Genomic DNA, 12850 nt, shown 5'->3' on the forward strand with positions numbered 1-12850 from the left:
CACCCAACTTAGTTTGTTTAACTAAAGTGTCCATAAGAAGCCTAAAGGATGTTTGAATTTGCAAGTGGAGCTTTGAATAAAAGTATAATTCAGTTTACCTCGGGTAGGGAAGCTGGAATTATTGCTATTTGTCTGTTAGGATGAAGACGACCTTGTTAACCTTTGGAGCAGATCTGGATAAACAAGGGGAATCTGTCACTTTCTTTAACGAGGTAGGACACTCACCTAGAACTGAGTAAAGTTTAGTTACAGCACCAACGTGACAAACTTGCACCATCACTTCTTTGGTTTGACAGAAGAGAAGCTTATGTTATTCATTAATCTTTTTACAACCTCAGAAATAAAAACTGTTATCCTAAAATTAAAGGATAAGGCTTTTTCCAGGTGAAGAAATTAAGCATTTGTGCAATAAAATGTCATTATAAAGATTAAATGAATGAATCAGTGAAAACCGCCCTGAGATCTGTATAGAGAATTAAAACTGCAGGAAAAGAGTCGTTGCGTTTCTGTGACGCTGAAGCAAAGTGGCGAGATTCCTTTAAGTGAAGACGGGGGGGGGGGGGGGGGACAAACTTTGCTGATGTAAACACTAATGTAAGCAAACATGAAACCACGCTGCAGCCGCACAAACTACACAGACCACACAGAGACGTGTTTTCACGTCACACACAGATACTCAGGCTTTCAGCAGTCCCATCCCATCCCACCCCTGACTGAAGGGCAGGGCTACACTTGGCTGTATCACCACGATGCAGCAGCCGCTCTGCATCCACCGGCGCAGACGCATTTAACCGTGCCGCATGCAGCAGCAGCAGCAGCAGCAGCAGCAGCAGCCCCCCCCACTGCACCTCATAAAAACAGAGCATCTCAGCACAACCCTCACCCCCGACCCCTGGACTGACCCGTGTCCCCCTCCGGACACAAAGGGAAACAAAAGCTTTTCATCCCTCTTATCCACAGAAACACAGGATTACAATTCCTCAAGAGCCCCGAAGCCTTCACAGCTGAACTTTCTCTCCCTGCCTGCAGCGATACGATGAGGAAGTCCTCGCCAGGGAGGCATTGTGGGAAAACAAGGGCGGTCCTGAACAGCACATGATGATGATGGTGATGATGACCAGAGCGTGAGGAGGCAGAATCAGAGAAAAGAGGAGAGGAGTACCTTTGAGGGAGCTGATCTCATGCTGGATAGACCTCCCAGGATCCATGCTCACAGTCTGCTGTCCTGCCCGAGGCTCCGGTCGAGTCAGAGCTCTGCAAGGTCAGTTCAGCTCAGCACCACAACGCTGGAGGATGCAAACGTCTCTCTCTCTCTCTCTCTCTCTCTAACAGCAGCCTCTGTCTATCCCTCCCTCTCTCTCTGCTCAGCCACAGGAGTTGGCAGCTCAGTGTTTTGTTCACTCCCTCCCTCTCTCTCTCCTTCTCTCTCTCTCTCTTTCTTTCCGCTGCCCGCTTGCACACACAATCCGTCAGCAAAGGAAGTAAAAGGAAAGAAAAACCCACCTCCCTCCCCTCCCTCCCCTTCCACCTCCGTCCCCTCCCTGATGTCGACCCGTCTCTTCCTCCTGGTGATTCACAGGGAGGCGCCCGGACCCGTAACAGTCACGCTCCACCGTCACATCACAACACAGCACAACACTGGATTCAAGCAGCCGACACCGGGAGCGTGAAGTCCCACACGTTTCATCTAAATAAAGGTTTACATGCTCTGATGGTGGGAGGCTAAGTAAAACTCCATCAGGACAAGAGTGACTCAGCATTATGTCCTAAACTGCCGCTGCACAAGAGGAGCCACCATTTTTATTCAGAGGAGCTGCAGACAAACCTGATCCCCAGAAAACCGAGCATCAAAAGAAAATATTATTTGAATATTATTTTTAGTTCATTTACATATATGACAGTTTGATGAAAATGAAGAGAATGATGCACACACACACACACACACGGACCTGTCTATCACAGTCAGACTGTGAATCAGCAGTCTGTGTCGGTGTCACTTTAAAACATCCATAACGTTTTTACCGACCTCTGCAGGCAGCTGAACCTGGGATATCAAACGTTTGTGTGTTCAGTCTCTCACATTAAGTTTGGTGTTGGGACAGATCGTGGTTCGGTCCACAGTGAAGACACAACATGTTTATTTATATTTACCCAAAACCTCAGTCTTTCTTTAACCATAACCACCGTACTGTGGTTATGGTTCTCCCTCAGAAGGGACAATGGAGTCTGCTGTGAACAACACTGTGCTTCACTCTTTAAATATGCTGCAGCTCAGATGAATATTTAAACATCAGACAGGATGAGACGCTGCATATAAGATATTAAGAAAAGAGCCCGATCCATTTACCTCTAAGTGAATATTGTAAATAAAACAAGTCTCATAAACGGTTTATACTGTTAGAGCCTGGACTGTTTTATATTAGATCACAGTCAAGGTTGTCCTGACTCTGACTCAGCAGTTTCCTCGAGCCTCCAGTGGCTGTCTGATGCTTCTCTGCTCTGTCGTGGCTGAAGTCAGCAGAAAAGACAAAGCTAGTTTTCCTAAGTATGAGCAAAGTGATGGGAGATTTGAATCCATCGATTCCACTCTGAGCAGAAATGGAACTTTTCCAACCAGAATGGGTCAAATTTGTATTTTGTCTGCTCTGATTTACACATACAAAATAATTGTGGTTATTTAAAGCATTGTTCACATAATGATTATTGTGCACACATTGTTTTATCTTGTCTCAGTTTTCTGGATCACTGTAGTAGCAGATTTTGCAAATTGATATTTTCACAAGATTCAAAATGAATCTTTTTGAAATGAGAATGAAAATGAGTTTTTGCAAAGATGGGAAAATATCAACAGACGAAAACAATCGAGTTTAACAAAGAGTAACATTTTAACATCTTCATTGTGTTATAGTTTCTTTCTGCTCGGCTCGTTGAAGCTGACGCGAGGTGACAAGAGTCTGGGAAAGATTACGAGAAAAGCTGGATCAGCTACAGGTGAAATCCACGACTCACCGAAACGCACACAATACAAGAAGCGTGTCTGAAACTCCACGGCACAGATCATCCACCTCACAATGCACTGAGTCAGTGAAGCCATTGTTTTGCTAATCGGCTTTTACTTGTCTGATTATGACTCATGTCAACTCCACGTCGGATGTTACAACCTGGAATTTAAAACCCGAATCTGAAATAGTTAAATGCAAAAGCTTCAAATCGACATAGATTAAGACGTATACATGTTTACATAATGAGACTACGGTCAGAATACACTGAAACAGGCATAATATCAAGTGTTCAATGGTTAAAAGAACCTATTACAGTTCAATCCTGTGTAAAACCTTCTCTTTGCTGCAGGTCTGAAACGCTCCACTGATCCAAAGAGCACATTTTTGACAGCTGCTTTTTATAACGTGATACAAACGGCTGAACTATTTCACGTTGCCTTCAAACCCGGCACAGGCGCTTAATCACGATAACAGAATTTAGAAATGTTCCGAGACAAAACAAGCTCCCTTTGTGACGCAGATCAGAAAAACACGAGAAATAAATTACGCTAAACAACTGAGGTTAAGAAAGAAATCAGGGAAATTATTCAGGGATGAGCAGATCGTGTAAAAATCCAAAAAGGGAAACGTCAGCTCTCCTGTGTCTCCTCACACAGAGACGTTGAATTCAACACCTCCGACCTTCAACTCGCTCACACACAGAACCTCCGCCTGGTTCCTGTGGCTGAGCTGCGGAATAATCAGGTCAAGAGTGAGAAAACAGAAGCGGAGAACATAAGGAACAGCATCGTAATGACGCGGGGGGGGGGGGCAGTAAGTGATTCAGGACGGCTGTATCGACCCTTCTCTGCCAATCAATATGTAATCAATGGATTCTTGTAGGAATCAGATCCAGTTTCAGCCACAGCAGCAGTGAGGATATAAACATGGAGGTGGAGTAAACGGGGGAAGGGCGAAGATTTCAAACTTGACACACAAAAACTAAATGTAACATTTGATCAAAGTCTATTAAATTAGATTTCTTTTCATCTTAATCTAATATTTCTCGTTGTTTTGTCTCAAAGAGGAGACGTGCTTCCTCTCGGACGCTGATCAAATCCTTTCTCCTCAGATCAACTGGTTCTAAATCCAATAATGGTCCAAATATAGAGACTGTGAGTTCAGAGTATTTTATTTGTGGGCACTCAACATCACTGAACGCTGCTTCAGCAATAAACAAATGTGGGTAACGCATGTAATTCTCAGATTGCAGGTTGCATAATGAGACATTCTCACATCTGACAATCGGACATGTGTCACTAGTGATGAATCTGTGTGTTTGAGCCGTGGATCAATAACATCACATTATCCCACAGCCCTGGAACTCGCAGCCTCATTAAAGCTGGGGTTGGGGGTTGGTGATCCTGGATAAACCCCTCCCCCTCCCACCAGGCCTCTTGTCAAAACTACAACCTGCATAACGTAACAAACGTGCGCTGACTGAGAACTGTACGAAGCAGACTTCTCCGCCATCATGAAGGTTGAAGAAGATTTGAAACTACAGGGAACCGTAAACTTCTCAGGAAAAAGTTTACTGACGTTACAAATCAAGGGAGAAATAGTCGCCCTCTGCTGGTCACGCAAAAGAATGAAGGCTACAGGCCCCTCTGGATTGGCTTCACTTTCCAGACCTGGAGGCAACGTCCATGTTTTATTCAAGTGCTGCAAACCCTCACTTCACAAAAGTAAACACCTGTATTATAAACTTAAGGTTATCACTTTATGAAAGATCCGTTCATTAAACTCGGCTTGTGAGGATCCAGCCGCCTCATCAGCACTCAGCAGTAGAGAGAGGAGAAATGAATCCTGTGGTGACGACAGGAGATCAACACGTCACCTTAATAAAGACATCACCGTCTATAAGAAGACATAACAACAGCACATGGACAGCTCTGTTATAAATGCATCTTTAATTAGTTTAAAATGCACAAACCAACCTTTCAGTGTTTCTAATTTCATGATAGAAGAGAAGAACCTCAGTCTCTGTGCAAAAACCAACTCTTACATAACACCTGAAGAATTCCCGGCTCGCCCTGATACACAAGTGAGAAATATACGAGTTACACTGCAAGAAATGATTCATGTTTCAGTCTCACTGTTACACAACCAGAGAAGCTGCTAAATTAAATTTAACGTTCAGATGTTTTCACACAGGAATCGACTCCAGAAATACACACGTTCCTCCCAAAGCCACAAGCGTTTCAGAAATGTAGAAAATTAGGTTTTCTTGTTAAATGTCATCACGTGGCGTCAGGAGCCACCTGACTCCTCCCCCCCCCCCCCCCCCCCCCCTCGGAGCAACAGTGTCAACACCCGGTCTGAGACACGGCCAATGTCTCATGTCCCTCTCAATCGGAGGTGGAGGACCTGATACACCCCCGCTCCACCCCTCTCTGGGATGTGGCTCGTCCCACCGGTGGAGCTCAGACATTCAGAAGTTGGACTGGGACCAGGAACGAGGCTGATGGGGAGGGGGGGGGGCTCTCACACATTGCCCCTGGAGGAGGGTGATAGCGGTAAGGAACATCCCCTGCCGTCTATATTCATTAAAGTGATATCAAACTCCATGTGCAGTTGTTCAAGCTCATCTGCACATAAACAACAAACCTCAGCTGTTCAGAGATAAAAATAACCTGTTACCAAACCACCCTGTTGGAGAATCATCAGAAAACTGAGCCTCACAGCTTCAAGCAGCCGGCTCTCACAAGTTAGTTTATCAGCTGCAAAACAGAAGTCACCATATTTGAACGAGCGAGGGGTGGAGCCACTGCAAGACACTGTACGCCCACTTACACCTGTCACCTGCTCCCATTGGTTGGTAGTAGCTGCCAATCACATGGAAAACCACGCCCCCAATGCATTTACAGTTCTTTATGGTCTAGTTGACTCTGAATGGGAAATGAGGATTTACAACTAGAGATTGAATCTCTGGTTATTATGAATACTTGCATGCTTGAGTACTTATTACACGGATAATAAAATTGTGTTTTATTTGTGTATTAGAACTGCGTGATTCCTCTCAACACGTTGCGGGACAAAAACGGGAATTAATATTTACAGTCCTGATCATAAATACCAAATGGTAAGGGGAAAATGTCACTTCTCAAACCCTCCTGGAAACCAGACTGTGCCAATCGGCTCACCGCTCACATTCCTGGCATTTAGCGTGGCTCACTGCAGCGTGCCAGGACCCGGGTGTTAGCCCACATGCTAGCACCAGAGACAGGCCGGGGTCTCAGGTCGGGCCCGAGGGCGCCAACACCGACCGGAGGTGAGGATTTGACGAAGAGCATAATTAAATACACACACATGGACATATAGAACTGTCTGCAGCTCGTTGATAGGTCGACGAAGTCAGGTGGGATAAAGGGACATTTTTTATTGGACTGAATCCTGGAGACTGAATTCTCTGCAGGTGACATCATCCTCACAGACTCATCACAAACACATAGTGTCACTGCAATCAGTCAATATCCTGCTGGACAAGCTGTGAACTCTGTGATCTCTGGACACTGTGGGAAAGTAAACACTCACATCAGGATGTGAAACCAACTCACGTTGATTAATATAATAAAAATATATATTTTTAACTATATTTAAACTATTTAAGCTGGAGGATCAAGAGCATCAGGACAAGGAGGGAATGATATTATTATTATTATTACATTAGGGTATTTGTTATCAATCTCTCTATTGATTTTATCAGATGTCAAATAACTTACACGTCTGACACAATGACAAACGAATGGTAATAATTTCTTTAGATTAAATTCCCTCAGTAGAGTGAATACTTTCAAGTGTAGTGACATAATTAACGTCAGCTGCTCTCGACACTAATCCTCCGCTCGAGCTCGAATCCCATCTCAGTTACAGCATCTCCACTGGGTCCTTCTCCGACCAGTTCAGACCACAGCAGAGTCACTGGGAAATTCTAATTAATTCCAAAGTTCTCTGTAGAGTCGAAACAGTTTCTCACAAGACGCCTGAGACACAGGAACGACACCGACTCCATCGTTTACCATCAGAGGGGATTTGGACTCAGTGAAGGAATGTGGACTCGTCTGACCAGCGTCACGGAGCTGGAGGTCTGAGCCAAGTCAGAGGATTTCATCAGGAGGAGACGAGTCATGTGACGTCCATCAACTCATCTGACAGAAACTAAGATCCTGATGAATGTTGAAGAAATTCAAAAACTTGAAATCACGGACACAACTTCTCTAACGGGCACATTTGCTGCTTTGTTTTTCTTTCATATCAAATAAGGTAAATATATTTGTATTTTTACACACACACCCCCACACACAGACTCACACAGCATGCACTCAGTATGTTTCAGCTGCACATGTGAACAAACAGAGGTCGTCTGACAGACTCGTGTGAAGTAGCAGACAGGTGAGAGGATTGGATCATGTTCAGTAACAGTCCTGTTGGCAGTGAACTGTGGGACAGAGGGAAGGTGTGAACATATGTGGAGATAATAAATGAGCGTGTCCTCTGTCAGTGGAGGTCATCACACCGAGAGGTCATCACACCGAGAGGTCATCACACCGAGAGAACCTCAGAGACACCGAGAGATTCTCAGACGCACCGAGAGACCCTCACATATACCGAGAGAACCTCACACACACCGAGAGAACCTCACACACACACAGATAACCTCAAATAACAGACTGTAAATTACCTCAACCACATTAAGGCCTGTGTGGACATTAGTCGTTTTAAATTAACCAAGAAAACCCTCGTGATTAAAAGAAGATGTTGTCTTCATTCAGAAAACACGAGACACCTTCAGGGAACAAGTTTCTTCTCTATAACAACACTCTATTCATGTCATTTATTCATTATATTCCATGACTGAAACTTTCCTCTGGACACGCACGCACAAAAAGACACAAAAACACACACAAACACACACACACACAGTTTACCATCCAACTGCAGCTCAGAGAGACACGATCAAGAATTTATGAATAAAAGAGAAAACTGCAACTTCAAATCACACATTCTGAGTTTAACAGATTCATTTGTCTGATTCTTATTAAATGATCATTGTTCTGCAGGTTTACTAATAACCCGATGATTGACAGCTCACAGCGAGACGACAGCACATTCAGAATTGAAGTTCTGACCCGTTTGACTTCACGAGCTGCGTTCAGTGAAGCAGACAAACAGATACCGGAGATCACACACAAGCTTGTGTTCATTAATTATGTATGGACACAACCATGGCCGACTGAGCTGCCCTGATTTTATTCTGACGCTCAAAAAGAAAACCTAACGTTTCCTTTTCCATTAAACCACAAAGAGGAATCTTGTTTTTCCCTTTTCACAACTAGTAGAGTTGTGTGTGTGTTTGGAGGGGGGGGGGACTTTCTGTGTGCACAAGGTGCGTGCATACGTTCAGGACTATTACTATTTTTGAAATTGAGGTCAAGTTGCATGAAACTGATCTGATGCACTGGAAGTGAAGTGTGGAGGGGGTTTGTGTGTCTGCAGCGATTCGCATGACAAACTTATCGCTTCTCTTTTGGAAGTGAAGCCTGTGGGTATTCACACATGCACGCACACACACACGCTCACGCTCACACACACACACACACACACACACACACACACACACACACACACACACACACACACACACACACACACACACACACACACACACACACACACACAGTCATGTCTCCATGATTTCAGAGGAACGATATTTACTTTAACCACTCCACCAGAACGGCAACTTTCCAAAACTTAACCCATAAACTCTTAAAAGGATATATATAATAAGATTTGCTTTTCATCGTCATTGGAAAAACAAATCCCCATAAAAAGAGTGTGTAAATAGATGTTACACAACATGTGTTCTGTGCCACACACACACACACACACACACACAGCAGAGTTCAAGTGCTGCAGGATTCCTGATGTGTTTGCTTGTTTAAGGGAGTTTTTAAAGAAAGGGAGTGGGACGGTGGATCCATCTCAAATCTACCTGTTATCACAGACGCCCACTGCAAAGAGCAAACAGATGAGATCAGCTCAAACAAAGACTCGTTGTCCTGTGGAACCTGAAAGAAACTCACCTGAGAGCCAGGATTCTTTATTATCTGCACCGAGGAGTTTATCAGTTGTTTTTGTTTATCTGTTTGTAAAACTTCAGGATGGATAAACACGCAACTTTGGTGGAAGGATGTGATGTGGAGCCGGGATTTTTCTTTAACATTGTGAGATTTTGAGTTTGTTTTTCAATACTTTCATTTGATTTCTCTGAATAATTCCTGGATCACTCATATTCAGGGAACTGATATTTATGAGTGTGTGTTATTTGGTGCAGATCCAAATAAAAATCAGGATCTAGTGAATTCTGATTTGGTTTCATGAGGGAAACTGAGTGACGCACTAGTTTCTATTTGAGTTTACTTTGAATGAGCAAAGCTGGGAATCCCCTCATGAATCAATTTTCTTCTTTCCACCTGCGCTGTTCCATTTATTTTCCTTCAGTTCATAATTAAAGTTATTTTGATCACAAGCTTTCTCTCAGTTTTAGTTCCCACTGGTGATCTTCCTGGATTTTCTGATGACATTTATCTTTCTCACAGCAAAACTTCTTAATGGAATTCATGTATGAGGTTGAGATCACCTGAGGTCAAGTTCACCTGAGCCTGAGACGAGGTCAGATGAGTTGTTAGTGAGTATCTGAGTTCCTGTATCTGTGGGAGTCTCCACCCTGAGACGCTGCAGTCTAACATCTATAATAATAACAGAAGAACCTCAGGAGATGATCCCACGGAGAGACATCAAACACAAGCAGCATCATAAACAAGCTAAATGTCACAAGTCCTGCATCCAGAATAACTTGAGGACTCCAGAGACAAACTCTGCAGAGAGTATTTAAAGTAGAGCTGCGTGTTTCACACTAATAGATCTGTTCAACTCTGATCTTAACACATGCACCACATCATTCACACAGCGGCTGCTATAACTTACTCAACTGGTCATCACAGGAATAACAAGTGTCTTTGATTTACTCTAAATGAGATACAGTTAATGGAGTAGTTGCCAAATATATATTAATTATATTATATTATATTATATTGGTCAAGTGTCTAAGAGAAGCAATCACTGCAGACGGAGGCCATAATTATTTCAATTATTATTTACACTTTATTGAAATATATTGAAAATTGTCCCATTCTCGTTAAATGAGAAATTCTAATTCATGTAGTAGTCGACCTGATTCTCTTCTTCCATTATGACCCTCAAGTCTGCAGAATTCATATATTCATACATCAGCTTCACATCATGAGAAACAGAAGATGAAAAACAAGCTTTCATCTCCTCTCCTCGCCCAGATTATGTCCAGACTTTTCTCCGGAGGCACAAGCGTCTAGAACAAACAGCTTCTCGTCAGAAACCAATTAAAACAAAGAGAAACAGGAAGTGAGAACTTGGCAGAGGTGGAGGTGGGCGTGGAGCATCGGGCCGGTGCCAGAGGGCCCCAGCGGGAACACCGCCCTGCACGGTGACAGGCCCAGTGGGCAGCCACATGGGAAGAAAATGACTTCGACTGGTGGGACTGGATGAACAGAGCAGTTCCCATCACACTGAGACCAAGATTCAGCCCAGTTTTCCTCACTGGAAATGGAAATTATGCTGTTCTGGTTTGTTATTTCAACCCTGGTGCTTCTCATGCAGCCTGATTCGACCCAGCAGTGTTTTCTGAAATGGATAAACACCATCCCCTCATGTTAGTGTTGGTGCAGACACGGTCAGGTGCATGTTCTTCTCGTGTGCCACTTTGTTGGCTGGCAGCTCCTCTGTTGGACCGGTGCCGTCCAACCAAAGACCAAATGTCTCAGCGCTCTGAGTCCACGCTGTCCAGCAAATCCCTCGTGAGAAGAAAAGTCTTTCAAGTCGAAAACTGAGGAGGAAACAAAACTCCTCTTCTGGTTCATTACTTCCAACGGCTCCGACCACAACAACAACTGGACCCCGAGCAATTCATCAGTTGGATGATCAAAATCAGTCGATATGAGCCTGACACAGACACACAGGTGTCAGCGTTTATTTGCCGATAAGAACATGTATATTATATAGAATAAACAAAGTAGAAAAGATCTGCAAAACCCTGAAGCCACCGCTGCTGCACAAACAGCTGTTCACACGTTTCCTCGAAGTTGTCAATGATCGTCAATGTCACTGAGGCTGTCGAGTCCCAGCTGCTGCCACAGAGCGCTGCTGGGCACCTGTTAATCCATCCATCTATTGTCGGCTGCTTATCTGGGATCAGGTCACAGAAGGAGTTTATCCCGGATGTCTCTTTCCCAAGGCGGTCCCTGGCCCTGGGTTCAGTCTCCTCCCTGTTGGGGTGTGCCCGGTTAAACCTCCAGAGAAAGGCGCCCAGGTTGCCTCCTAAACAGATGCTGGAACCAACTCACATACATAGTGTCGCACCAAATTCAACACTGCACTTCCTTCGGCCCGTTACGATACACATGCCAAGTGTGAAGTAGAAGTGATTAATGGTTCTCGAAATAGGAGAGACACATACAGACATCTGTGGACAGATATCGGCCGATAAATCAGAATCAGAACTCTCCAATATCGGCCCCAAGAAAATCTTAATAATAACAAAGACCTCAGGGTGAATCTCATGATGTCCTCTGACCTCTGACCTCACCACCGAGTCTTCTTCTCTCCTCACCCTTCACTTCCTGGTCCAACATCTCCCAAAGCACATGAAGCTCACACGCCCACCTCCCATTCAAACACACCCAGCTCCAGTCACACAGCAGAGGTGGTGGTTACCTTTATACTTCTCTCTGACGCTCTCATAGGCCTTCACATAGTCCTGCTCCTCGGGCAGCCGCTCACCGGGGTCAAACATGGACATGGCTGATTCTGAGTCAGGGTCTGGGTTATCACCTTCCTCTCTCTCTCTCAGCAAACTTTCTTTCTAACTTTCCAGCAGCACTGTGCTCGCCCCCCCTCTCTCTCTCTGACTGTCTGATAGAACCCCTGCTGGGTGTCTGTCCCCCTATATCCGTCCGTCCCTACCTTCGCCCTCACCCACGTATTCCCTGTAAAGCCGGGGGTTTGATTCCCGACCACCACCACTCCCCTCTTCGGCTTGAGAAATACCCACAGACACACACAAACATATCAGACCCTCCTCTTAAAGGCACAGAGGCCAACACACACCACAAAGATAGATTCCAGTGGAGGCAGAGATCACACACACACACACACAGACACACACACACACACTGGCTCAGGCCAACTCCCCCCAGATAGAGACACACATGGCCACCTCCATGAAAAAACAAATGACAGAGCTGTGTGGGGTCATTTGAGTTCCTGCTGCTGGAGAAACTGGGGTAGGACTGAGTGGATCCTGTGATATCCACAGCTCCCTCCTCGTCTCAATCCAAGTTATTCTCCCAAAACAGAATGACGACAGGCTTTTAGGTTCTAAGGCCAGAGGACCACACCTCCCAGTGCAGTGGATAAGAGCCGGGTCACACAGAGGAAAGACAGAAACTCTAAATCCAACATCAAAGTGACGTCTTATATAGAGAAACTTTGATTTCTGCAGTTTTTATTTCAGAAAAATACCCCAAAAAGTTCTTAAGTTGTTGTTTTTTGGATCTATTTACATTTTCCTCTAATTGCTATATGTATAAATAGTTGTCAGGACGTACAAAAGTTAATTGCTATCCATCAACTTTCCCTGCCTGCTCAAATTTAGCTGAGGGAAACTCAAAATAAATCAGATTCCAGACATTTACAGGAATCTGCAGAATGAAAGT

The 12850-nt window shown here is 44.4% G+C and overlaps 1 protein-coding gene across 2 annotated transcripts in view; it reads right to left on the reverse strand.

Moving 5' to 3' along the window:
- pleca (plectin a) overlaps positions 1-12154 on the reverse strand; it is a 69845-nt gene extending 57691 nt beyond the window's left edge. Inside the window, exon 1 of one of the 2 annotated variants that reach the window (XM_053447530.1) lies at positions 11850-12154. In XM_053447530.1, coding sequence (XP_053303505.1) covers positions 11850-11934 — 85 coding nt within the window. In that variant the 5' untranslated portion in view covers positions 11935-12154. Of the gene's footprint in view, positions 1-1162; positions 1439-11849 lie in introns of those variants that run through there. The other variant, XM_053447531.1, reaches the window with a different exon arrangement.
- Positions 12155-12850: the final 696 nt, after the last annotated feature.

Source organism: Pleuronectes platessa, chromosome 18, assembly GCF_947347685.1.
Source record: "Pleuronectes platessa chromosome 18, fPlePla1.1, whole genome shotgun sequence".
Classification (NCBI taxonomy): Eukaryota; Metazoa; Chordata; class Actinopteri; order Pleuronectiformes; family Pleuronectidae; genus Pleuronectes; species Pleuronectes platessa.